Genomic DNA, 27,486 nt, shown 5'->3' on the forward strand with positions numbered 1-27,486 from the left:
CCTGCACCCCAGCCCCCTCCCAGGACCCAACCCTCTGCCCCAGCCCTGATCCCCCTCCCACCCTGTGAACCCCTTGATCCCAGCCTGCACCCCAAATCCTTCATTCTCAGCCCCACCCCGGAGCCCTCACCCCCAGTCAAAGCCTTCACGCCCCCACCAACCCGGCGCCCCTGCCCCAGCCCAGAGCCCCCTCCTGCACCCCAAATCCCTCATCCCTGACCCTGCCCCAGAGCCCACACCCCTAGCCAGACCCCTCACTCCCTCTTGCATCCCAACCTCCTGAGCCAGACCGGTGAAAATGAGTGAGTGAGTGAGTGAGGGTGGGGAATGCAAGTGACAGAGGGAGAGGGGATGGAATGAGTGGGGGATGGGATCTGATTTGTAACAGTCTGCCCTGAGGTTGGTACCCACTCAGGAGCCACTCCAGAGCACCTGACAATACTGACTAATGAAGCCTCTCAACACCCCTGTGAGGTAGATCAGTGTTTTCAGCACTTCGCAGAGGAGACGGTGGTCATATAACATATCCAAGGCATCACTGCACATCCGTAGCAGAGCAAAGATTAGCACTCAGGAGCTTCCTGGATTCTAGCCTTACATACAAGCCGTAGCAGATCACTGCCTCAAAAGCTAGAAGGGTTTGTGTATGCTGGTATGTAAGGTATGTGGGGGAGTGTATGTTATGCAATGTAAGTACAACTTAGGTGATCCAGGTTGTAATACAGTATGTTGGGTGCAGGGATGGTTACGAATACTGCTACACACTAGGGAAATTTGAATATGGATCCAAACATTGTAACTCAAGCTCAAGTCCAGTCCCCTCTGCTCAAACATTGTTGGGAGCAGAGGGGAGGGTTAACTATATATTTCTTTCACTGCTTAGAGTTGCTTCACTGTCACTACAGACACCTACAATTGGAACCTGTCAATTGGAGTCAATTGGAGTCCAAACCACCCATGCCAGCTGAACTCACACTCTCATTTCAGTATTGCCAACCCCAAAAGTCCAAAAATGAGAGACAATCCTTTTGTGCTTTGTATTCACCTTTTGTTTTTTCAAGCTGTGAGGGCACATTTGGGTAACATTTTCCAGCTTCTCTGCAACCCTGAGAGCAAGAAACTTGCTTTTAAACAAACAGAAAAATGAGATTTCTCCCATAATCACTTGATTCCAGGAGCTGGAGCTTTAAGTCAAGCATCAACTATTGGGAGACTCACAAGAGTTGGCAACACATGATCCTTGGTGGAATCCCAGTCCAACGTTCTCTTTTTTATTCATCTATTGAATTTAATTCTAAATGTATTAAAATTAATAAAAACTTATCCATGAGGGTCCCAGAGCTGAGAGGAGTCATGAGAGTACCTTGCCAATGGCCTCTAAGGGTTTGTGTATGCGGGGAAAAATTATTCCAGTCAATTTCCCAGTGTAAACAAACTATGCTCCCATTTCCCCTGCCTCCAGGCATCTGGTTTGCTTTTGATTCAGGCTTTACAAGGCAGATCCTCCGGAGCCCAAACTCCCAGCTACTGTTTGGGTCGTCTCTACCAGGAGCCCACAGGGCACATATCTGAGCAGTGAGATAAACACTGGGAAAGGGAAAGGTTAACTCCTCCCAAGTATAAAGCCCCTTGCTCAGTTAGGGTGTGTTAATCTTCCTACCCAGCAGCCTGTGAAGAGGCAGCTTGCCTGCTCCATAGGGGAAGGGAAAAACAGGTAAGACATGGAAAGACAAAATAGGAGGAGGAGGAGGAACAGGGGTGGGGATTCAGACAGCATGGCTTAACTACAAACTACAATTACCTTCGGAGCTGCTGCCTCTAGTTCTCTAACCCAGGGCGGAGAGGGACTCTAGTTACAGTAGGTAGACCTATGAACATTGTGTTTTGGGGGCACATAATGGTGGTTGCATTTGGGGATAAAAGGGCAAGCCAATAGGGTGGGAGCAGTCAGGTGGGATCATGAATAGGGGAGTGGGGGGGCAATACACACATGGTATAGCTCAAACAGTGTTTGTATGTTGGTTTTTGCAAACTTTCTCCAAATCCATTTATTTTTACTGCCCCACGTCTTTCCTGGTTTCACAGCAAAGAGTGTAGTTTGGGGGAGGAAGGGCAGGAGGGATGCTGCCCCCCAGACTACAAGCCTTGGGCAGGAGTGGAATTTCCCCACACACACCTGGCCCCGTTGGCCTGGCTGGAGCTGGCCCCCAAAATATAGAAAACAAATGACACCTCTGGTTTCACTCCTGCTTCTCTTCATTCCCTTCATGCCCCTTTCTTTCCTTGTATGCTGGATCTTACACTCGTTTCAGTACCTTTTCCCTGGATCACAGTTTACTGTAGAATCCTGCGGTTTTTCCCTTGCATTGATCTCTTTCCTACTCTCCTTTCTTTTCAAACAGCTATTTTGATTGGTCCTCATGCTTCACTTTCTTATTTTCCCTCCCACATCATGTCTTCTCTCCTCTTTCACCCTCCGTTTGTTCCCTGTTTCCATTCCTTTCCTGAAGTCTCCTTGACCTCCTGCGGACCTTCCCTACCGCTCCTTGAGTCTTCCTCCCAATTCCTCCTTAAATCCAGCCTACACCTTGCCTCTCACTCATCCCTGCATCCTGCTCTCAATCCCCCTCCTTCTCCCCAAACTCCCTCACTGGTGAACAGGGCTAGGAAGCTAGAGACCTGGGCTCCACACTCGGTGCTGCCACAGAGCTCTGAGCTTGGGCCACTCATTTGGCCTGCCTGTGCCTCAGTTTCCCCATTTCTAGCCTTACACTATTCTTGTGGCGGTTCAGTCACTCATGTTTCTGATGCACCGTGAGGGTGGAGAGCATTCTGGGAGTGCACAGTATAGTTATTATAGATCTCCTGTGCCCATCCTGCAGCTCCCATACATTATCCCCTGTCCCCCAAATGTCTCCGATCTCCCAAATTATCCATTCTCTTCAACCTGTCCCCCAACCATGCCTTAACCTCATACCCCTTCACGGCCACCTCCCCAGCATAGTCAGAACCTCCTTCTTTTATGCTCCTCTCCTTCCATGGAGCTTGTGCTCTGGAGTCCCCAACATTTAACGTACTCCCTCCACAAAGCATAGTTCATTCTCAGCATCTTTCCTACCCCACCAGATGGCTCCCTTTATCCCATTTGGGGAATCAGAAAGGACTATAGGGAGCAACTGAGGAGCAGGGCAGTGCTGGGAAGCTCACAGCAGCACTGGCAATACTCAGAACTCACCTGAACACTCAAGACTCCATTCCATCCTCCTCCCACAGAGCAGAGTCGAGGACCTGCCTTGAATTCCTAAACCATTCTGCTGAGCCACGAGGACCCCATTCCCTGGTGATTCCTGGCACTGACCAGACTGCTTGATCCTCCCAGACACCAGGACACCATGGCCAAGAGAGTTGCTGTGATCGGCTCTGGCGTGAGCGGTCTGACCTCCATCAAGTGCTGCCTGGATGAGGGGCTGCAGCCCACCTGCTTCGAGAGAAGCGACGACATCGGGGGGCTCTGGAGGTTCAAAGTAAGTGTGGGGTTCGTTGCCTGTGGAGTTGGCACACTGGCTGTTTTTGTAAACTGGACCCTCCTCTGTTCTGCCCTTCCTAAAGGGACTAAGATCCCCTCTGCTGTCAGGCACAGAAGGAAGCAAAGAAGGGAAACAGTGGGTGGAAAAATCCTGAAGGGATGGGGGAGAAGTAGCCCTGTAGCACATTCCTTCTGGTGTCTGGGAGCTCACAGAAGCTGTTCCATGCCAATGGCACTGGGACATGCCGTATGATCAGTGGAACTAGAGAAAAAGGGTCACACTTGAGGAGGAACCTAGTTCGGTGTGAATTCAGGAATGCAAGCCAGGTCCAGGCTGCTTGCACACACATCCTGGAGCCTCAGTACATACCCCTGGCCTCTCAGCATGCATAACACAGATCTCTTTCCTACATCTCTGCCTGCTTATCGCTAATGGCACAGGGCAGGGCTGCACAGCTGTGTTGGGGGGTGGTCATGATTACAGTCACGTTATAGGTAGAGTTGCCAGTTTTGGTTGGATGTATTCTTGGAGGTGTCCTCACATGACATAATCTTGAATTAAAGATTAATCTTAAATTCCTGGAGACTCCGGGACAATCCTGGATGGCTGGCAACCGTAGTTACGTGACACGTGATCTATGACATACCACTGGGAAAGTCACTGAGACTTCAAGGCTCTTTAACTCCTCTGTGCTGCCCCCTGCGCAGCCCCGTTCTCCTTTGTGACAGGAGCGACTGATTGCAGCCTGGCTCCTGAACTTGCCCCTGCAGCCTGGAAAGTGACTAGCGAGGGATTTTGTGACAAGCATGTCTCCTCTTTTTTGCTGCTTTTTGATGCTTATGGCAGGCTTGAAAGTCTAGGGGCAATGGGCTGTTATTTATAAAGGTGATTTTGTTTTGTTTGATTTTACTGTGTAAATATTAGGTAGGACAAGTCTGCTCTCCCCTGGTTTTACAGGCAGACTCACAGGGGGTGGAGAAAGTTTAATTATGTTCATTTGCTGGAGATGTACATTGTGAGCTCTAATGGAAAGAGGTTTTCAATCTTTAACAAAGACATTCTTCCTTCCAAGTGTCCAGTAAACACTGGAGGTAAATAAGTGTTAGCCAAAACAAACAAAGCAAAGATTTAAACACTCTAAGTGAACTTTTAGTCCATTTTCCTCTCAGTTGCCCAGTTTTTCCTCTCTTGCCTATTTGTGTTGTAATGTTAGTAGCTCTCCAGTTGCCAGGAGTCTTTCAGACTAGACAAGAGTGTAAAAAAAACCACTGAAGCAAAACTTTTTTTCCCCCCTAATCAAACCCTTTTCAGTCTCATTCATTTTTCATAAAACAACAAATGAAGGACCCAAGCTCAATATTTCTTCCTTTTTGGTCGCCTTAGCTCTTGCATTTTCCCACATTTTGTGTGTTCACGTATGTGAAATGTAACAGTGCATGAATGCAGGTTTTACATTTAATCAAACAATTCTAAAAGTAAATTTACTGGCTCATGCTGTATTTCCCTGAGATCAAGATGACATTGTGTTATATTCAGACCTGGGGTAAGCAAGTGTATCTCCATTGCATTTCACCTGCGTTCAACAACTAAATTTTGTCTGAGAGTTCATTTATTTCCCTCTGTCCTTTAAACATAGAATCATAGACTTTAAGGTCAGAAGGGACCATTATGATCATCTAGTCTGACCTCCTGCACAATGCAGGCCACAGAATCTCACCCACCCACTCCTGTATCAAACCTGTGTCTGAGCCATTGAAGTCCTCAAATCATGGTTTAAAGACTTCAAGGTACAGAGAATCTTTCAGCAAGTGACCCGTGCCCCCACGCTGCAGAGGAAGGCGAAAAACCCCCAGGGGTTCTGCCAATCTGCCCTAGAGGAAAATTCCTTCCCGACCGCAAATATGGCGATCAGTTAAACCCTGAGCATGTGGGCAAGACTCACCAGCCAGCACATAGGAAAGAATTCTCTGTAGTAACCCTAACCCTAACCCTAATCCCACCCCATCTAACATCCCCTTGCAAGCCATTGTGCATATTTACTGCTATTAGTCAAAGACAAATTAATTGCCAAAATTAGGCTATCCCATCATACCATCCCCTCCATAAACTTATCAAGCTTAGTCTTGAAGCCAGATATGTCTTTTGTCCCCACTGCTCCCCTTGGAAGGCTGTTCCAGAACTTCACTCCTCTAATGGTTAGAAACCTTAGTCTAATTTCAAGTCTAAACTTCCTCATGGCCAGTTTATATCCGTTTGTTCCTGTGCCCACACTGGTATTGAGCTTAAATAATTCCTCTCCCTCCCTGATATTTAGCCCTCTGCTATATTTATAAAGAGCCATCATATCTCCCCACATAACTGAATGGAGAATGAATTACTGAAGGCTGTTTTTATGTTCACTTTCAGAGCTGGCCGAATAACTGTTAATCTCCACAACATGAGTAAATTATGCTAATGTGGCTTGTTTACCCCCTAGTGAAACTTTTGTGAGGGGGAAAGGTTGAGAGAACAGTATGTAGTCAAGGCAAAGACAGATAAAAGTATGTGCCATTTTTCTGTGTCTTTGTAATGTCTAAAGAAAACCTAAAATTTTGGGGGAGACGGTAAGTTTTCTTGTTTGGCTTGTGTTTTACTTTACATTGTGCTTCTGCCTAGCAACAGTGTTGCATACATCTCCCAGTGGGCATGGTGACCAGTGTGACACAGGCTTTCAGTAGAGATATTACATGACACTCTATGGCAGTGGTCCCTAAACGGTGGGGTGCACCGCCCTAAGGGGGTGAAGGAACATTCGGGAGGCACAGTGGGGCACAGGCCAGCTGCCACAGGGCGGGTGGAGAGGGAGCATCACTCGGCCCCTGACTCCCAGCCCAGCCACAATTCAGCACCCAGCAGCCGCCCCAGCTGCCGGCCCCGACCATGTCCCAGTCATGACTCCCCTCCCAGTCCCTCTGCCAGCCTCAGCCCCTGACTGACTGCAGTCCAGCCATGGCTCCGCTCCTGGCCCCTGCCCCAGCCCAGCCCCCAGCTGGCCCTCAGCCCCCACGACCATGGCCCGTGGCTCCCGGCCATGGCTCCAGCCCCAGCCTTGGGCCCCACCTTCCCTCTGTCCGTGCACCCCTCGGGAGCCGTGGCCCCACTCCTGGCCTTGGCTCCCAACCATGGCTCTGGGGTGGAGGGCAGCACACAGCGTGACAAGTTTGGGGATCCCTATAATCCTTTTGCACCCTGAGCCCTCTGCCAGATGACACAAAGAGGAACCTTGGTTGCAGTCTCCTCTCTTTTCAACCCAAGAAAGATTTATTTTCTTTGCCATGTCACATAAGCAGAGTGATCCAGCTGCAATGTATCTGGACTTGCGGGTGTGGTTGCCAATCTTCCAGGATTGTCCTGGAGTCTCCAGAAATTAAAGATGAATATGTCATGTGATGAAACCTCCAGGAATATGTCCAACCAAAACTGGCAACCCTACGGCTGCTGGAACTCAATAACCTGTTAATTCTCAGCTGGGTCTCAGTGACTGTGTATAAGCAAAGGGGATCTGTGTTGGGCAATGTTTAAATAATCACCCTCCAAGAAAAAATGGCCCCAGCACTGGTGATGGCTAGAAGCCACACTGCAAGCACTGTACATGCACAGCAATTCCCCTAACACCCCAGCAAGAAGAGACAAAATCATGCCAAATGTGTGTTTGTAAGTATAGAGTTTAATTTTATACTTCATAGAAAGGATCAAATGCAGCCTTGATGGACAGTCTATAGAGGTTCTTACCACCTTCATTACCAAAATACCTGAGCACCTTCCAGTCATGTGTTAAGTGACATGACTAAGCTCTGTCACGTATGGTTCATTCTTTCTCTCACTCTCTCCCAAAGGAGAGAATTGTGCATGCCGTGGAGTGTTTTGATGGAATTTTTAAAATATAAATTATATGTACACTGTGCTGTGTTTGACAGGAGGTGTCTACCATGTAATGCCAGGGATGAAATTTTGCCCTAGAAGAATAACCTCATTAGACAGCAACCGTGAATGGTAAATTACAGCTCATACTGCCATTCCCCCAGTTAAAAATGTAGCTGAAGTATGGTGCCAGTGTAAATAGTCTATGGACACTAGGGCAAGCATGCAATTCTGTGCTGATGAGCTGAAGCAAGTAATACTTTTCCTGTATGTCTGCCAAAGGATGAAGAAGCCCTTAGGACACAAATGAGTCTTGCAAAAGTTTTGCAACATGGGAGTGGACTGTAAATGATCTTAGATGGCCATGAAATAGTGACCTGTTCAAACTTCAGTAACACCATGAACCAAGCTTGCAAAGACCACTCACAAGTCATAAGAGTTGCTACAACAGCAGCCATTCATGTGTACTGTTGATTATTATTTGTATCACAGCAGCATCTAGATGCCCCAACAAGGTCCCATTGTGTTAGTACTGTACATACACCAAGTGACACATCCGCAAAGAACTTAAAAATCTCAATAGACAAAGCACAGGAAAAAGGCAGTGGCATTATCCCCATTTGACAGATGGGAAACAGAGGCCCAGATTGATCCTCAAAGATATTTAGGCTCCTAACTTCCATTGGATCTGGACCTAAGTGACTTCCACAAGGTACCATAGTGTGTCTGCAATTCACATCTGAGTTCCAGCACAGACTCTTAACTACAAGACCATCCTCACAAAGGAGAACATTTGCTACAAAGAAAAACTTGTGGCAAGAAAGATCACTTTGGCTCTGCATTGGGAAGCTTAGACAGAAGTGAGAGCTCACACAATGCATTGGGCTATCACAAACCTTCAGACTCATTGAGCATCACACAGCAACACGGAAAACTGCAGATTTGCACTATCTAGTAACATTTTAAAATACACATTTGTTTGTCTGATGTTTTCTAGGAAAAGGTAGAGGAAGGCAGAGCCAGTATCTACCAATCTGTATTCACCAATTCCTCCAAGGAGATGTCGTGCTTCAGTGACTTTCCGATGCCTGAACACTTTCCAAACTTCCTGCACAACACCAGATTCCTGGAATATTTGAAACTGTACGCAAAGCGCTTTGATCTTCTGAAATACATCAGGTTCAAGGTATGTCCTATTAAAATAGGTCCTGCTACTTATTTATTTCCTATACACAAAAGCCAGTCCCCTACTTACAGGCTGTATAACTTGTCTTTTAAGTTAAGGAAAACAGCAAAATAAGAAAGAACAAAAGTAAAGTCTGCATGAGAGCGAGCACAACTTCAGAATGGCTTGTTACATAACGTAACCTACCGATTCTGCATGTGTGTGTAGAACTACAGCTGTATGCATTGTTGTTGTAGCCATGTTGGTCCCAGGATATATGCAAAATAAGGTGGGGGAGGTAATATTTCTAGTGGACCAACTTTGGCTTGTGAGAGAGACATGCTTTCGAGCTTACACTGAAGAAGACCTCTGCATAAGCTCAAAAGCTTGTGTGTCTCACCAACAGAAGTTGGTCCAATAAACAATATTATCTCCAGCACCTTATGTCTCTAGAACTATAGCTGACCTGGCTACTGGGGAACAGATTGCTTTCTGATAATACTCTGCTTCAGGTTAACTCTCTGCTGGGTGGAGGATCTGGGGAAGGCTGGCAGAATCAATATTATAGAAGAGAGATGAGACTGTCACAGGGTGACTGAAAAGGGACAATGCGGCGACAGGGGAAAGGGCAGCATGGATTAGATGCTAAACGGATTCAGATTCAACAAAGTAGATGATCGGCCAAAATTCTGACCAGGCCCTCAATAGTGAGAGGGGACACTTGCAGGATTCTGGTCTTTTTCTCACAGATTCAGTCCCAACCCCCGTTTCTACCCCACAAAAAGCACTGGATGTCAGGACAAGGAACAGTGTGAAGAGATCAGGCTAGTGAATAGGATAAAGAGACCAAAGCATCATTTTTCTTTGGGTTTCTTAAATTGCTTTAAACCAAGTGAACACAACTCATTCTATTAAAAGGGCCAAATTGCACATTTAATTAGGTCTGTGTTGCTCCCCAGGGGTACCCAGGGCTATGAGGCACCTTGCTACTGTCTGCCCTTCACATGAGCAAGCCCCGACTGTACCAGCTGGGCATCAGCTCCTCGACTCCGTGGGCAACACAAGCAATGCCCTCTAGGTCTGTGCTCTCCTCCCCGCAGGTTAGCGATAGGTGTACTCCAACTTCAGAGCATCTCTCTGGAGTGCCTAGCCCCTAATCCACTGCAAGTTAATTGCATGACTTAACTGCAATTAATCGACAGCCCTACTCATAATGACTCTGACCGGTGCATTACTGACTGTTGGTAAAGACAGTGTATGCCACCCTTTAGTGAATAATTATGCATATATCTGACCCAGGGGATCCCTGTAAAACCCTGTGCAACTCCCATGCCCTCTGCCTCAAGAGGTCACAAGATCCATATGTGGGGTCTACAGAACTGGGACCCATGTTCTATGATCACTCCAAAATGGATCTCTCAGTGACGAGAGCGCAATCTTTTGGCAAATTTGCACATTATCCCGTGGGCCTCATAAAGTAACCTAACATTTATGCCAACGTGTACACATATTTTGCTTCACGTTTGGGGGTGTTCCAGTTATTATTTCTGTGGCCTGATATTCAAAGCACCTGATATCCAAGTCATTTGGAGACCTGGGTGCTCAGCACCTGGAAAATCCAGCCCTGGATTCTGACACACCCAAAATTAAAGGGAAGTTTGAAAAATGTTGCCCTCAGTTTGGTTACTGTCACATTCACCATCACAGAGTGGGAATAAATGATGTATGGTACTTCTAACACTAGGATTATTTCTGAACTTTGTTTTGGTGTTTGCACATGCAGTTGGCCGTTTTGCATGCATAGGTGTAGTAATTGTGTGTGCAGACAAGATGCACAGTTGCAACCTAAGCTACCTGAAAACTTTCCCCTTTCAGCTCTTTTCTACACCAGGCTTTTAGCCAGAATTTTTCACTGTTGCTACCAGCAGTTCAACTCTACTAGTGGTAGCAGGGCCGCCCAGGGGGAGGGAGGGGGGGGGCAAGTGGGGCAATTTGCCCCAGGCTCCGCAGAGGCCCCGGGAGCCCTGGCCCGGTGGCAGTCCGGGTCTTCAGCGGCATTTCGGTGGCGGGTGGCCCTTCAGTGCTGCCGAAGATGCGGAGCGACTGAAGGGCCCCCTGTCACTGAAATGCCGCTGAAGACCCAGACCACTGCCAATTGAGTACAAGTGCCACAGCTCCCCCACTTTGCCCCAGACCCCCTGAATCCTCTGGGCGGCCGTGAGTGGTAGCAACATTTTTACCGCTCTGTCACCCAAACCTGCTCTGAGCGATGCTAGGCAACAGGTAATAAAAGCTGGTAGCAACAGTGGGAGACATAGTATGATGAAATATTGGTGTCAGGTGACATTTTTACCACTCTGTCACCCAGATCTGCTCTGAGCGCCACTAGGCAACAGGTAATAAAAGACAGCAGCAACAAGAACCTGATCAGTCTAGCGTTGCCATCATTGCTACCACCAGTGGAGAGGGAGCAATGTGGGGAAACTTTTGGCATGAAACCCTAGTGTAGACACAGCCAAAATGTCACCATAAAGCGTAAGAGTTAATGCCCAGTTAAGGTGAACTGGATCAATTCACTCGTCTCTGAGCTGTTTCAGGCTATGGCAGTACTATGTTCCATTCACCGCTGGAAGTTTATGTTTGCAGCCGTAAGGGCTACTGTCTCCCCTGTTAGTTAAATGAAAGCTTGCATTCTGGAAAGTCTGGATCTGTCAAGCAGGCTGGATTAAATGTACCCATTTCTGGCCTGTAAATTACATGGTTGACATTCCTGCTTTAAGTCAAACCTGAATGTGAAGCCCAGTTCACTCCTAGCTTCTGAGCTCCTCTGAGTATGTGAGTCACAATAGATCACCTCTAACACATGGTGCTGGGCCAAAGCACTGATGTATTTTCTCGGGTTTACTTTCAGACCACAGTCATCAGTGTAAGAAAATGCCAGGATTTCTCTACCACTGGCCAGTGGATTGTTGTCACCGAGAGTGATGGGAAGCAAGAATCCACTGTGTTTGATGCCGTTATGGTGTGCATGGGTCACCATATAGAATCCTTTATCCCGGTGCAGTCTTTTCCTGGTAAGAGCTGTGTTTGCAAAGCCCTCCTACAGGGTGTATTTGGGGTCCAGATTAACAAGGTGAAAAAACTGGGAACAGCTAGGGACAATTGTTTATATTCCTGTATTGGAGTGAGAGCCTATGGCTCGCTGCATGACCAGTTTATGCATGTTTATGACCAGTTCCTCCGGATCTGATTATTCCTTCTTGTCTCTCTTGAGGCTTTAGTCCCTTGGAACCATTACAGTTATTGGATTATCCAAATCATTACTTCAGATGGACCTGGATCCCACGTCCTCTGAAGCCAGTGGATATCTTTCCATTCACTTCAATGTGTGCTAGATAGGGCCCAGCTGTTTGCTTTCCTGATACAACCAGACTAACTTAAAGCAAGACCATTGCAAAATTCTGTACATTCAACAAATACCTGGCCATGAACAATGCAGAGCTCAAATCAAGAAGCTGTTATCTGTTTGATTCTATTGTCTCTCCTATATTGTTGTGTATTTTATATATATAATAGCACCTCCACTGCCATATTTTACATGCTGATTCTTCTTTTCTCTGCTAGCTTTCTTCTTCCTTCTCTTCTTTTTGCCCTGAAAAATCTCAGTCACAATGTTTAAATTCTCACCCTCTCCAATATTTTCAGCTCTTCCGGTAAAAGTAAAGTTTGGGGTCAGTTGGTTTTGAACCAAGGTTTGTTCAGTTTCTACTTTAGCGGAATGGTTTTTCCTGGTACTGAAGCAAAATTGTTGGCATTATCAAAGTTTGGAACAAACATACATCAGGCACAAACACAAAGTTTGACACAAACATGCAGCTAGGCCGGTGAGTGGGTTAGCTGAACATACCGGACACACTCAAATATTTGCTCCATTCTTAACACTTGGCACAGGCCAGCTGGCATCCCCACCCAATTAACTCTGAGAGTGAGAAATGATTGCAGACAAAGGGCTCAAACCTCCACAGCAATGAGCGTATACTCAGTGCACCTAAGGAGTGGGGGGCCACCTTTCCATTCCCCCAGTTCTGGACCAGATGAGGAACATAACAGCCCCTGGGGTAACTTAAAGCAGCTTCAGAGCTGCCATGTTATGCCACCTGCACCCAGCGTTGTGCCCTGCCCCAGCACATCCCTCCCACACCTCCAAAGAACGGTGTGCAGCGGGGAGGATCTCCAGCCCTTTCAATCAACATTCATCCTGTTCACTGCCTGTGCAGTACACAGCAGGTGGAAGAGGGCCTGAGCGCTACACCCAATGTGTCCACAAATGAAAGGCGCTGCTCTCCACTGAAACTTCTCATTTTTGTTTCTAGTAAAACATATCTAGACGTCTTCTCAAGCCAAACACCCTACATCTCATCTAAACGCTGGGAAGAGGCAGGAGGGTTGAAATACAAACTTGGATCTGAATTTTATATTCATAAGAGGCCAAACCAATTGACATCCCCACAAAACCTGCAGCCAAATGCCCCAGAATTTTAAGATGCTCCAAATCTGGTGCTGAGGGTATGTTTACACTGCAATCGAGAGGTGTGATTGCAGCATGTGTACCCCAGCTAGATCAAAGCTAGATTGAATAACACTAGCGGTGAAGCCATGGCGGCACAAGCGGGTTAGCCCCGCCCACCCAGGACCCAGGTACAATCGCATACCTGAGCATTAGCAGTTTAAAACCCATCTCTGCACTGAGATTCCAATCCTTCCTTCTCTCCTTGTAGGTATCGAAAAGTTCAAGGGCCAATATTTCCACAGCCGGGAATACAAGAGCCCCGAAGGATTTCAGGGGAAGACAGTCGTGGTGATTGGAATGGGGAACTCTGCATCGGATATTGCCGTGGAGCTCTGTCAGAGAGCCAAACGGGTAGTGTGACTTAGCCTGCTACCCTTGTGATTTGGGGTGAGGGCAGTGGCAGGCATCCATATACTGTGTCCATAAGATATACTGATGTGGCATGTAAGTAAATTAAGTAAATTACATGCCACGTCAGTTTACAGTGGCCCAGAGACTTGTTAAAAGCAGCGATCACCTAGAATACGCAGCATCCCAGGCATTAAAGCCCAAATCTTTGCTTCTCTGGAGCAGGAAAAAAGGCCTCTAAAGATTGGTTGCTATTATTTTGATTGTTTATTCTATGTATTTCAGTAGGGCCTAGTGGCCCCACCTCAATCAAATTTCCATTGTGCTAGGCCCGGTACATACACACAGCAAAAGGTCCTGCACTCAGACCAGCCTAAAATTTAAAAAGACAAGACAGACAAAGGGTGGGAGAAAAGAAGTGGCGTTATTCCCATTATACAGGTGGGAAACTGAGGCAAGGAGAAGTTAAGCAATTTCCCCAAGGTCACAAAGGGAAGCTGGAGCCAAACCCAGCTCTCCTGAGTTACACAAGATCACCCTTCCTTTGAGACTGGTACATCTAGAATCAGCCTCCACAGCAATGAAAAGCAATCTCAAGTGGGTGTTTTTTCCCAGCCCCCCCAACTCTGTTCTGAGACATTGTTTCTCTATTGTTTTAACCTCAGTAGCCTCAAGCAGGAAAAGATGTTCAATGTCTGGAGATAAACCTAGGCTGAGATTTACAGTGCAGATAATGTACATGCTGCGGAAGACTGTCACTGCTTAAAGTGGAATTCTCTATTGCCCTGTAGGTGTTCATCAGCACCAGAGGAGGCTCATGGGTAATGAGCCGTGTCTACGATGATGGCTACCCTTGGGACACTGTATTTCACACCCGATTTAGCAATCTGATAAGAAGTATCCTGCCTTGGCCCCTTTTGAAACGGGTGTATGAACAGAAGATGAACCAATGGTTTAACCATGAAAACTATGGCTTGGTGCCTCAGAACAGGTACGCACTTTTAACGTGCAGCTGATCTGTGGGTAGTTGGAGAGGAAAAGGAATCTGAATCATGTAATTATTATGAGGCCATACTCTGGCCTCACTCATGTTTCACTCATTCCTTACTCAGGCTAAACTCTTACTGAATATAGGACTGGCCAGACTAGATCAGACCTGAGGTCCCTCTACCCCAGTCTGTCTCTGACACTGGCCAGGACCATATGCTTCAGGGGAAGGTGCAAGAAATTTTGTAGTGGGCAATTATGGACAATCATGGGCAAGTTTCTTCCTAACCGACATCACTTCATGGTCAGATTATGCCCTGAAGCATGAGGGTTTACACTTTTGGATGTTCTTGTTATCCACACACATGTGTAATTCTTTTTTAATCCTGCAGTAGACCAAACTAACCCTCCAATCTTAACCCCCACAAAACACTGGGATTGAAATCTGGATTCAGATGTAAAGGGTTGGGCCTATCTCTGCTTAAAATGCCAGGAAAGGGTCCAAGATCAAAACATGTACATTCTCCAGGAAAATAAATGTCGAGGGAGGAGGGAGAGGAGATTCCATAGAGTTTAAAATCATCAAATTTTGGTGTAGAACCATTTATAAGCCAACCCCTGCTCTTTGATGCGTCATTTTTTTACCAAAAATATTCAGCTTACAAACGAGTATATACGGTACCTCTTAGCATAGGGAAAATTCACAAGCTAAAACAAAAGATAATCTAATGAATTTCCTTGCTATTACTTACAATTTTTGTAATCTTCAATGCTTATTTCAGGTAGGGTTTTAGGAGATGTTTTTTTTTCCTGCCCTGGTCCCTCTCTGTCCGAGAGAGAACAACAAAGAGACCACAGACAAAACCTTCCCCCACAGATTTGAAAGTATCTTCTTCCCTTATTGGTCCTTTTCGTCAGGTGCCAGCGAGGTTATTTGAGCTTCTTAACCCCTTACAGGTAAAGGAGGGATTTTATGCTACCCTTAGCTGTATGTTTATGACACGCCCCGCAAATCACAGATGGTGTTGGACAGCCTGCTCCACACTGGCTGTGATTTCTTCCTGGAGCTCTACGAGAAAACAGAGTTAATAAGACACATGCACCTCTGGCTACTACTGATTATATAAAAAATAACAATATTTCCCACATGTCAAGGATGATTTTAACCAGTTGATTCTGGGAAATTTTCACGGGAGAGTGCATCAGCCACTTTATTAGAAGATCCTGAAATGTGTTGTATTTCAAAATCAAAATCTTGGAGAGCTAAACTCCACCAAAGAAGTTTTTTGTTATTTTCCTTGACAGTATGAAGCCACTTCAGTGCAGCATGGTCGGTTTGCAGGTGGAAATGCTATCCCCAAATGTATGGGCGTAGCTTTTCCAGAGCATATGCAATGGTGTAACATTCCTTTTCGGTGATTGACCAGTGTCTTTCTCTCTCAGATAGTATTATCATAGACTGCAAAAGTCCACATTCCTGACCGGCCCTTGTACTGGACAGGCAACTTGGCTGTAGGCAAGTTTAAAGAGTTGGACATGAAGGGTTGAATTGTGACTTGGGCCTCTGGGTTGATGAATTTGGGGTCCACTAAGGATTGGTGGATAGTTGACACCTGTGCTCCTGTGACCATCCATTCGATAACCTTCTTCCCACCCACACTCACAGCTTCCCTTCGCTCTGAGGGTATATGGGAGGAATCTGGGCCTGGGGAACCTTTGGTGTGATTCCGGTGTAATGAACTGCAATCTTTCTGGGTTCTTGGGCAGTTGGCTTTCACATGCCCCAACTCATTACATTTAAAACATTTTAACCCCTTACAAGTAAAGGAGGGATTTTATGCTACCCTTAGCTGTATGTTTATGACAGCTGCATTGAAAGAACTGGCCCCAAGGTGTGGAACCTGGAATGACTGTATGATTCAGTGACACTCTATTACTACGGACCCTCCTGACCTATGAAAATAGGGATAACAGGGTGTAAAATGGGTATTCCTAACATGCTATTTCTACCCCACGTTTCTTGTCTGTAGTCCTATCAATATGCACTTTGTCAGCTCATTCCAATCCTTCAGTCTTACTCTTCTCCAAGGTATGCCTGATAGAGTGAAATTAATAACAGCTTCACTGCAGCTGACTAGCTGTGGGATCTTTGGCACTCAATCCTGGCAGCCCCCAGGTTATTTAGGGGAGGTAGGATGTAAGGACTTAGCACACTGTTTGCATGGCCTCAACAAACCAGACACCTCCACCATTTTGTTTCCTTCCAGAGCCCTGATGAAAGAGCCAGTGTTCAATGATGACCTTCCAAGCCGCATCCTCTGTGGCAGCGTGGTGGTGAAGCCCATTGTGAAGGAGTTCACCGAAACCGCTGCCATCTTTGAAGATGGGACTATGGAGGAGAACGTGGATGTTGTCATCTTCGCCACTGGCTACAGCTTCTCGTTCCCCTTCCTGGAGCAATCAGTCATCAAAGTGGAAAACAACGAGGTCGCGCTGTACAAACAAGTCTTCCCCCCTACGCTGGAGAAGCCAACGCTGGCTGTCATTGGCCTCATACAGCCGCTTGGGCCCATCATGCCAAATGCAGAGCTGCAGGCTCGCTGGGCTACAAGAGTCTTTAAAGGTACGTGGACGGGTATGTTGTGTTACATGCATAATAATTGCCAACACGCCAAACGTGTGAACAGATTTATCCTTAAGTGGGCACAACTGCCATTGAAATCAATACTAACTGGGAGGAGGGATAGCTCAGTGGTTTGAGCACTGGCCTGCTAAACCCAGGGTTGTGAGCTCAATCCTTGAGGGGGCCGATTGGAGCAAAATCAGTACTTGGTCCTGCTAGTGAAGGCAGTGGGCTGGACTTGATGACCTTTCAAGGTCCTTTCCAGTTCTAGGAGATAGGTGTATATCTCCAATTTATTAATTAATACTGGTGCCCTTTGCATCAGGGTTCAATTTGGCATATCATCCCTGCTGCAAGATGCTTACATGCTTGATTTAGATAAGAATGATACATGGGAATACAGGACAGGGAGAGAATGGCAAAGGATGCCAATTCTGGCAAAGGTTCTAAATTCAAAAGTTTCACATTTGTTGACTCCCATTCATGGGACTGACTCCTTAATATCCCTCATTAGCATGCTCAGTCTGCACAGACCACTTCTGATTTTTCTTTTAACTGTGAGGGTAATTAACTGCTCTAATCTAGCTCAACCACAAGTTATGGGCTGGATACAGGAATAACAGGGTGAAACTCCCTGGCCTGTGTGATGCAGGAGGTCTAACAACATGATCACAATGGTCCCATCAGCTTTAACATGTATTAATCTCAAATGTAGCTTACTGCCGGGGATCTGAAAGCAGGGAACTGCGGTGTCAGTATTCTTATCCAAGAGTGTCACTGCAGCCAATAAGAACCAATAAAAGAGATCCGAGAATATCAATGGGATATGATCATTATAATAAATATGTAAAATTGGGGACTGGGGGAGAAATCAAGAGCTGTGAGCTGCAACTGGTTTGACCCTGGGTTGCTCCTGCCACAGAAATACAGCTGAAAGCATATTTACCTGGGAAGGGAACAAGGCTACACTTCTTACAGAGCAGTCTTCTGAAGCAGCTGTTTAGTGTCCACTGCTTTCATCATTGATATCTTACTTAGAATCATAGAAGGTTAAGATTAGAAGAGACCTCAGGAGGTCATCTAGTCCAACCCCCTGCTCAAAGCAGGACCAACCCCAACTATCTCTTACTTCCCTGATAATCTTGTAAAGCAGTTGGGCTATCAGAATGAACGAAAGGTAAACTAAAGCACTCGCCTCCTGAAGTGCGCAGATCAGTCTCTGACTCCTGTTCATAACATTCAGACATTTCCAAATTAGGTTTAATCTTTCTAAATGTAAGTTTCACTTCAGAATGAACAGCTTTGATATTTTTCTAGGCAGCAGTGTTATCTAGTGGTTTATCAAATAGTTAAAGGACAGAAGTTGAAACCAGGACTCCTGGGTTCTATTTCCAGCTCTGGAACTTAGTTACTACCATAGGGTCTTGGCCAAGTGACCTAAACTCATTTATCCATCTGTAAAATTTGTATAATATTCAGACATTTTTTCCCTCTTGAAATAAATTATCAAGACTTAGTCACCCTCTTGGATCAAAACTTATCTTAAGGAACAACAAATCTTGAAAATAGCCAAAAGAAAAGTCAATACATGTAATTGTTGCTATGGATGCATGTAACAATCTTTCAGACAGCTACACTAGAATTCTGTCTCATTGTGCAGCTCTCCGTAAACTTGCAAGAGCGTCTCTGTAAAGCGTCATGAGCATTTATGGTGCTACAGAAACAAAAGCTGCTGGCAGTGTATTGTAATTTAGGTATTATCCTTTTAAACTAACATTGTAAAGGAAAGGTTGAATTAGAGGAGCAGAAAAAGCTTTTCTTCCCCTTATGAGAGTTTAATAGTTTAAACCAAACTCCTCACTAAGGAGATCAACTAGAAAAATGCACTGTCTTGCCACATGATTGATTTTAGCCAGCCATAAGCTAGGATTTGCTACTTATATGTAACAATATCTCCCTGCCTAACAGGAGTTCTCTGCTGTAAGGTTTAATGAGTGTTTGTGAAAGCGCTGAGGCCCAGATCTGCAAGGTATTCCACTGAAGTCAGTGGAAGTTAGGAGTTTAAGTAACTTGGATGATGGGCCTCAGAGACCCAAGGCTGAATTGGAGCCAGGTGCCACAAGGGCAGATTAAATGAATTTGTCTTGTCACAGTCCCCATGGCAAAACTGGAGCAGCACAATGGAGAATTAGTCCCCTTTGCTGCAGGGGCCTTGACAAAGCAACACTTTTAAGCATTTGTCGTGGAACGTGCAAACTACTTGATGTAACAGATCAGGGCAGGAAGCTTCCCAAATCCAGCTCTGAACTTGGGGTCCCTCTCTAATTCTTGTTTCTTATTAGTAACAGCCACTTTAATTTTCTAGGGCTGACTGCGCTGCCCTCTGAGAGCACCATGATGACTGACATTGTCAAGAGGAAAGAGAAGAGGATCAAGTGGTATGAAACACCACCTAATTAATATTACTATTCTCCACTCATCATGGGAGCAGTTTATACATATAGAGGAAATATTTCTCCTTCCTCTCACGCTCCTCAGAAAATACAGTCCAAAGTCTTCTAGAAGCTTTGGCTGGCATTCATGTCTTCATGTGTTTAAAATATACTCCATCTGCTCAATGACTAGCTTGCTGGCAGATATTCCAAATGCCTTGGGTATTTGCGTTCCCCTCATTTCTTTTCTGGCTGCCAGACCTGTGTGTGTTTTCCCTCCAGACTGAATACTTTAACCATGCTTGCACAATTCCACTGCCCCCGGGAAAAGGATTATGGAACCACATCAACCGCATATATCAGTGTAGTATCTTGAGTATTCCTAGTAGCCCGTGATGAACATAACCCCAAACTAGCCAAGGATGCCTTCTGCTATTTTGTGGCAATGAAATGCCATTCTCGTGCTTGCTCTGAAAGGAAACCAGGACACCTTTAAGACCACTTTCCAGAAGAACTCTGCCGCCACTGTCTTTAGATCCAGCCTCCCTATGATGTGTCTTCCATCTCCCTTTTCGCTCCTGTGTAAGAGTGGCAGTGGGTTTTATCCTTCTTCAGATTGGTGGGCGTTGGATATTATATTCATCAGCCTTAAACCACATGCCCTTTTGGTTAGTTACAAATCTTCATCAGAGAGTCTATACGAATTTCCCCAAGGGTCTTTCACATAGTTTATTTTGTTGATCAGAGAGAGACCTCATTGAGAAGGCGGCTACAGTAGAAGATGGCCAGGCTCACTAGCTTCCTTGTCCCGCAAAAATATGAAGCTTATACCACATGCTGGTCCTCTGGAAATGTTAATCTGTGCGTCTAATAGTTGAGGTGCCAAGAGTTAAGGGCTCAGCAGGTTGCAAAAATTGGAGTTGAAAGTTTCTCTGTAGTGTCCATTGCTGTCATGTCCAAGCACTGAATGCATAGCAATAATTCTTCACATAAAGTTCTGCTCATTCCAGCCTGAAATATTTCACAGGGTGTCTTTTGAATTGAAAAGGTTTCCATTTTTCTAATGTTAACCTGAAATCGCCGGTAGTCACCTGTGGGCTGTAATACTGTGGTCTAATTTTGGTTGTTGGGTGGTGGGTGCTGGGTGGTGTTAGTGCCCTGAGATATATAGGAGGTCAGACTAGCAGATCGATGGTCCCATCTGGCCTTAGATTACATATTATAGAGTTTTGGGGAGTGTAAGAAGATGGTCTGAGTAGAACAGGTCTTTTCCATCTCTGACTACTATGAGGCTGTGATCCTTGCAAAAACGTGTACACCACTCCAGCCAGAACAGCACCATTCCACATGCCAATGACCTGTTACATGTAGGTGGTTTGTATGCACACAGTTCTGAAAATCTGTCTCTTCGGCCCATAATGGGGACTCAACTGCAATTGAAAGGGATTAAGATTGTCTAAGGTATGAGAAATGCACTAAGTAGGATGATATTATTTGTAATGCAAACATGCTGGGTTCTTCACAAATAGTACGTGACCTGCTGATGCCAACGTTCGGTAAATGTGCCTTGTTCTCTGCAAATTCAGGTCTACAGTTTTTTGGCGTGGAGGCAACTATAATTCAGCCAGTTTTAGGGTATGTCTGCATTGCAATGTGGAGATGGGATTGCAGCACATGTAGACACACCAGAAGTAGCTCTGATCTTGGTTAATAATAGGAATGTAATCATGGCAGCTTAAATATGTACCCAGGGTCATGGGCAGGGGGGGCTGCCCCGAGCAGCTGCCCATGCTGCCACAGCTTCACTCAAGCTAGCTTTGCTCGAACTGGATGCTACATCAGAGAGCCGCAGCTATCCACAAGTCTATCTGGGGTGCTTCTTGTGGCTCTGAATCCCATTATTTCTCAGTCTTCCCATATCTTGTCCGCTTCCCTGTCTTTCTCCTTTCTCTCTTTTTAGCAATAGGTTAGCGTGGTATTTGCCAGTTCTCTACATGACATCCCTTTAGCACTGTATGAATCAGGAGCATCAGATTCAATGTACATGGGTCACTGAACAGTTATGACAGTTGTGGGGCATCTCTTTCTTTGCTCTCTCCTAAGGTTTGGTACCAGCCGCAGCCAGACGTTGCAAACCGATCACATTGAATATCTGGATGAGCTCGCCGAGGGCTCAGATGCAAGACCCAGAATCCTTCCGCTGCTTCTGAAGGATCCCAAACTGGCCCTGACAATTTACTTTGGCCCCTGCAGCCCCTTCCAGTTCCGCTTGACCGGCCCTGGGAAGTGGGATGGAGCCAGAAATGCCATCCTGACCCAAAAGGCACGGATCATCAAACCCACAAGAACGCGAGTGGTGCGCGACTCTTCAAACAATTCCCTGGCTTCATATTTGCTTAAAATCTTTGGTCTCCTTGCTCTCTTTGCTGCAATTTTTGTTAGTCTCCAGTAGTCCTGAGCACTGTCCTATGTCAGGTCTCAGCAATGTGAAGTGATGCTCTGCCCTCTATAGAAGTCTTTCCCTTAAAAATAACAACCTCCTTGCCATATACCAACCCATGGGTCTGATCCAGAGAGGTGCTGAGCATCTGTAGATGCTGACTGGCACTATCGAACATTGTGGGTGCTCATCATCACTTTTTAAAATCGGCCCATTTGATTGGAGCTCTCTAGAAAAGATATGGGTTTAGGTCAGACTAGATGGTTGGGTGGTCCCTTCTGGGCCTAAACTCTGCTCACGCAATTCCCATTTCAATTAACATGAGGTTGTGTTACTAAATCTCTTAGGCAGCTTCACTTTGATCTGTTGATTTGGGCTGTTTAAATGCTGAGGGCCTGTCTATACACAAAAGTTGTACTCCTTTGACTGTACTGATATCATTATACCAGTACAATGCCACTATTGCTTTTATGCCACTTTTATGCCACTATTGCTGCTTCCTATATATGGGAAGGGGAATAATCTATACTGTTATAACTGCCTCCACACTGGGGGTTGTACTGGTATAACTATTTTAGTAAATAGTTGCTCCCTTACCCAACATATTTATACTGGTACAAAAGTTGGGAGTAGACTAGGCCTTAGTGTGAGAGACTGTTTCTGTTACTCCAAACCTCCCCATTTCATATTTGAAAGCAAGATCTGGAATGACAGTAGGGGCAGAAACACAGACCAGTTTTTGCAAGCCAGCAATTACAGACCAGGCCCTATCAATATCTGTAGAGTGTGCTGTGTCCTTTTCCCTACAATGCAAGAAAGTGAGGCCTACCCTCTAAAGTTTCTAACTGTACTGTGACAGACCCAGACCAGTGGGGTACAGGAGTCTGGTAGAGGGCAAATATACTGGTCACTGGATGAATAGTTTTCTGTTCCCTGTGTGACCAGAGCAGGGGCTGCACTAGAGTAATCAGGAACCTGCTAGAACCAGTTAAGGCAGACAAGCTGATTAGAACACCTGCATCCAATCAAGGCAGGCTAATCAGGACACCTGGGTTTAAAAAGGAGCTCACTTCAGTTTGTGGTGTGTGTGTGAGGAGCTGGGAGCAAGAGGTGCAAGGTGCTGAGAGTGAGAGGGTGTACTGCTAGAGGGCTAAGGAGTACAAGCGTTATCAGACACCAGGAGGAAGGTCCTGTGGTGAGGATAAAGAAGGTGTTTGGAGGAGGCCATGGGGAAGTAGCCCAGGGAGTTGTAGCTGTCATGCAGCTGCTACAGGAGGCACTATAAACAGCTGCAATCCATAGGGCCCTGGGCTGGAACCCGAAGTAGAGGGCGGGCCCGGGTTCCCCCCAAACCTCCCAACTCCCTATCAGACACAGGAGGAGTTGACCCAGACTGTGGTTTGCACCAGAGGGGAAGATCACTGAGGTGAGCAAATCTGCCAATAAGCGCAGGACCCACCAAGGTAGAGGAGGAACTTTGTCACAGTACATTTAGTTTGGACCTAGAGTTGGACCTGAAGTGGAGCCTCAATCAACCCCAGTCAACTTCAGTCAACCCAGTCAAGAAATCTCAGTCCACCCCAGTACTGAAAGAGGCTGGGTGGAGTTTTCAGAAGCACTCAGCATTGGCTTAATTCTCTTCCCACCGAAGTCAAGGATAAAACTCCCTTCCTGCACAAGCTAACTTCTCAAAGGCCTCACAATTGAGGGCTGATGTCTTGGGAGTTCAGAGACCCAACTGAAGCTCACCTTACACTTCAACCCCCATTATCTTTGTCTGTCATAAAACACCTCATTGACCAACATCATCACTGCAGCTCTCCAACACTTAGATAAACCATTCGTGGGAATTACAGGGTAGCAAACCTGCCAAATGCCTGGTTGGTGGGATAACTCTTGTAATCTATTCTGGCCTGGCCTTTCCATGATTCATGCGCAATGTTGCCAGTTACTTGGGCCTGCTGGGTAACTTGCTTCTTGTTTCCTGAGAAAAGATACAACAGCTTGAGTCACTCATCAACTAGCCTGTTAATAAAGGGCCAGATTCTCAGTTGAGATAAACAGTATCTGGCCCAAAGCCATGGCAAAAGCTGTATTTTTGTTAGTATTGCATTACTGATGCTATAGTCAAGACTGAGATGGGAGGGTTTTTTCAGTACAAATTTTTATCTTTGGTTGCTCATAATGAATTGTTTTCAGGCTCAAACTTGCCAAATTCCCAACTCAGTCTGAAAACATGTTTTGGCAAGCTTGACAAATGTCAGTTTGGTCTTTTTGTGTGTGTGTGTGTGTTAATTACAGGAACATAAAACACAAGTTCGTGTGAGTTCAAGATACATTTGGAGAGACTCTAGTAATTGAAAGCACTTCATTTTAAGTGTAAAGGGATGTGTGGTTAGTGCTTATCAAGGGGCCCAATTGTTTTCATTGTCTTAAAGAAATACACAAATTTTAAAATTGACTAATACCTACACCTGATGGTTGATGTATGTGCATTTTTGTAATATTCATAGTACTGCCAATAACACTTTCACATTGCTAACAAAATACTGATTGCCAAACAGCTGCTATTCATGATTATATGCTTAGAGCCACCTTCTAGAACAGTGGTCTCCAAAGTGGGGTGCACAAGAGGATCCTTGGGGGTGCACGGCAGTAGATGCCCTTTTTTTTTTGCTTCATCAGTTTGGGCGGGAGTCAGAGCAGCTTTTTTTTTTTTTTAATTCAGCAAAAATGGTAGAGGTGGTCGGCTCAAAAATTTTTTACTGATGGGGGTGCGCGATCAAAAAAGTTTGGAGACCACTGTTCTAGAATAAAATGCTCATTGCCTTTGACAGTAGCTTTTTATGCTATTTGTATGATATATGAAAGGAGGGAGACAGGTATTGGAAAAGTTATTAGATTAGGAGAGGGAGAGGGAGGGAAAAGTTTTTGAGACCATCATAAGTGCAACACATTATAGGTATATAATTTCTATGGTGCTTGCATAACTTTTACATATCGTCTTCTGGGCCCTGGCGGAAAGGGACTGACGCCTATGAAATGGGAAAGTACTTGATGGTGTGGTTTTTTTCCTTAGTGTTTGAGGGAATTCAGTGAAAAAACTCTTAGTGCTACATTTGAGATTTTAAAACCACCAAATTCAGGAAGTTAAGAACTACAGTTTCTACAGTAACTTTGCCCTTATCCACGCAGCAAATTACCATAGATGCTGGAACTAGGGGAGCTGCTGCATGCTCCGGCTTGAATGGTTTCCATTATATCCAGGGTTTACAGTTTGGTTCAATGGGTCTCAGCACCCCCACTATATAAATTGTTCCAGCCCCCCTGCAAGTTACACCAAATTTAACTAAAGGTGTGCATTTAAACTTACTTAATAAAACTGGAACTAGCTTCTGTATGGAACCTCTTATTTTGGCTTAAGAGCGACTTAGTTCAGTTCAGTTTAAATGGATTAGGAAAAAGCTAACAGGCTGAAGCTAACCCAAACTAGGCACCCTTAAAGTTCACTAAGGAGATTGCAATGGTTTCACTAAACTGGTTTAGTTAAGCCATTTCCAGTTTGTGGGTAGACCAGGCCTTTCACTCTGCCACTTGAAGCTATGCAGTAAAGTAGAAGGTTTTATTATAGGATCACATGATACTAACTAATTGCATTAATAATAAGCACAGACTTGGGAAGGGTGTGGAAGGGAAACACATACTGCCTTCTTATCAAGGTAGCTTTACTCTAGGAACAAAAACTTGCTTCTCTAACACACTGTTCCTGCTAATACCAATGCCCATCAGGTGGTATACCTGACCCATTGCGAGCGGCCAGGTCTGTACTGATGTACTACGTAACAAGCAATAAAATGAATTCCTGTGACCACCTAGCATGTTGTTCTTTATTATAAGGGTTGCATGAAATATTTGCTATTAAATTTGGGGGAAAATATTATAACCTTCCTTTCAGCATCTCTCTACCTGTCTATCACCATAGTGCCTGAGTGCCTTCCATGTAAAATTGATAAGAGTAAGGAAGTCCCTGGTGGATTTCATGGAGTCCTTTGGGTAAAAAATCTGCTTAGGGCAGAGGTTTATGGTGTGGGTTAGGTTTTATTAATTTAATTTACTTTTTTTTTGGTTGGTTGGTTGGTTGATGTTTTGAAATAGAAGGATGTGTCAGGTCTCCCTGATTAAATACTGTGCTGAGTGTCATTAACATAAGCTCTTTTCCTATGGTTTTCCTGACACAGTTTCCCTTAGCAGCTTTTACACACTCTGTTCTGAACAGGCCACCTCTCCACCTCCAGTGATCGCTCTGACTCTTCCTCCTTCTTTGGAACATTCCCTTCTTACCCTCGCTTGTTGTTAGCCTCAGGTTTGGATTCTTCCTGTCTGCAGGATTGCCAGCCCCGCATGCTCAAAAACCGTGAATCCCATGCTCAAAATCATGAGAAGGGCTTAAAAATCATGGGATTTTCTAAAACAAACTTGTGCAAAGTTTTGATTTGCCTTTTGCTTTTTGAAACTTTAGGGGGAAGCTGTCCACCCCCATGTGGGGTGTGAGCTCTGGGGTGGGGCCAGAAATGAAGAGTTCAGGGTGCAGGAGGGGGCTCCAGGCTGGAAGTTGGGGTGTGAGAGTGTGTGAGGGCTCCAGATGGGGGTGCAGGCTATGGGGTGGGGCCAGGGATGAGGGGTTTCAGGTGCAGGAGGAAGCTTTGGGCTAGGGGTTGGAGCTGAAGGGTTTGGATTATGGGAGGGGGCTCTGGGCTGAGGCAGGGGTTTAGCGTGTGGGAGGCGGTATGGGCTCTGGGCTGGGGGGGTGGGTTCCAGGGTGAGGCCAGAAATAAGGGGTTCAGGGTGTGGAAGGGGGCTCCAGGATGGGGGTGTGGAGATGAGGGATTTGGGGTGCAGGAGGTGCTCTGGGCTGGGATCTGAGGGCAGGAGGGGAATCAGAGCTGGGGCAGGGGATAGGGCATGGGAAGGGGTCAGGGGTGCAGACTCCGGGTAGTGCTTACCTCAAGCAGCTCCCAGAAGCATAAACTCAACATTAACAAGTTGATAAACTCAACATTAACAAGTCACCGGGACCAGATGTCATTCACCCAAGAGTTCTGAAAGAACTCAAATGTGAAGTTGCGGAACTATTAACTAGGGTTTGTAACCTGTCCTTTAAATCGGCTTCGGTACCCAATGACTGGAAGTTAGCTAATGTAACGCCAATATTTAAAAAGGGCTCTAGGGGTGATCCCGGCAATTACAGACCGGTAAGTCTAACGTCGGTACCGGGCAAATTAGTTGAAACAATAGTAAAGAATTAAATTGTGAGACACATAGAAAAACATAAACTCTTGAGCAATAGTCAACATGGTTTCTGTAAAGGGAAATCGTGTCTTACTAATCTATTAGAGTTCTTTGAAGGGGTCAACAAACATGTGGACAAGGGGGATCCGGTGGACATAGTGTACTTAGATTTCCAGAAAGCCTTTGACAAGGTCCCTCACCAAAG

At 45.6% G+C, this 27,486-nt stretch overlaps 1 protein-coding gene across 2 annotated transcripts; it reads left to right on the top strand.

The window, feature by feature from the left end:
- The first annotated feature begins 1,579 nt into the window (after positions 1-1,579).
- On the top strand, positions 1,580-22,964 carry LOC123376624 (dimethylaniline monooxygenase [N-oxide-forming] 2-like). Of its 2 annotated transcripts, none has more exons than XM_045028788.1 (9): positions 1,580-1,714; positions 3,274-3,524; positions 8,425-8,613; positions 11,504-11,666; positions 13,371-13,513; positions 14,302-14,501; positions 16,765-17,120; positions 19,486-19,558; positions 21,656-22,964. In XM_045028788.1, the coding sequence occupies exons 2-9, from the start codon at positions 3,393-3,395 to the stop codon at positions 22,002-22,004; spliced, it is 1,605 nt and encodes a 534-aa protein (XP_044884723.1). In that variant the 5' UTR covers positions 1,580-1,714; positions 3,274-3,392; the 3' UTR covers positions 22,005-22,964. The 2 variants fall into 2 exon arrangements, with proteins under 2 accessions (XP_044884723.1, XP_044884724.1); XM_045028789.1 differs by having other exon boundaries at positions 1,667-1,714; positions 3,380-3,524.
- Positions 22,965-27,486: the final 4,522 nt, after the last annotated feature.

This window comes from Mauremys mutica, chromosome 8 (assembly GCF_020497125.1).
Source record: "Mauremys mutica isolate MM-2020 ecotype Southern chromosome 8, ASM2049712v1, whole genome shotgun sequence".
Taxonomy (NCBI): domain Eukaryota; kingdom Metazoa; phylum Chordata; order Testudines; family Geoemydidae; genus Mauremys; species Mauremys mutica.

What these genes read in the sequence shown, in the direction of transcription:
- LOC123376624 (XM_045028788.1), top strand. Translation starts at nt 3,393, where the DNA reads ATGGCCAAGAGAGTTGCTGTGATCGGCTCTGGCGTGAGCGGTCTGACC. An exon ending in GGGGGCTCTGGAGGTTCAAA is followed by an intron (nt 3,525 to 8,424) that starts GTAAGTGTGGGG and finishes GATGTTTTCTAG; the next exon opens with GAAAAGGTAGAGGAAGGCAG. An exon ending in GGCTTGGTGCCTCAGAACAG is followed by an intron (nt 14,502 to 16,764) that starts GTACGCACTTTT and finishes GTTTCCTTCCAG; the next exon opens with AGCCCTGATGAAAGAGCCAG.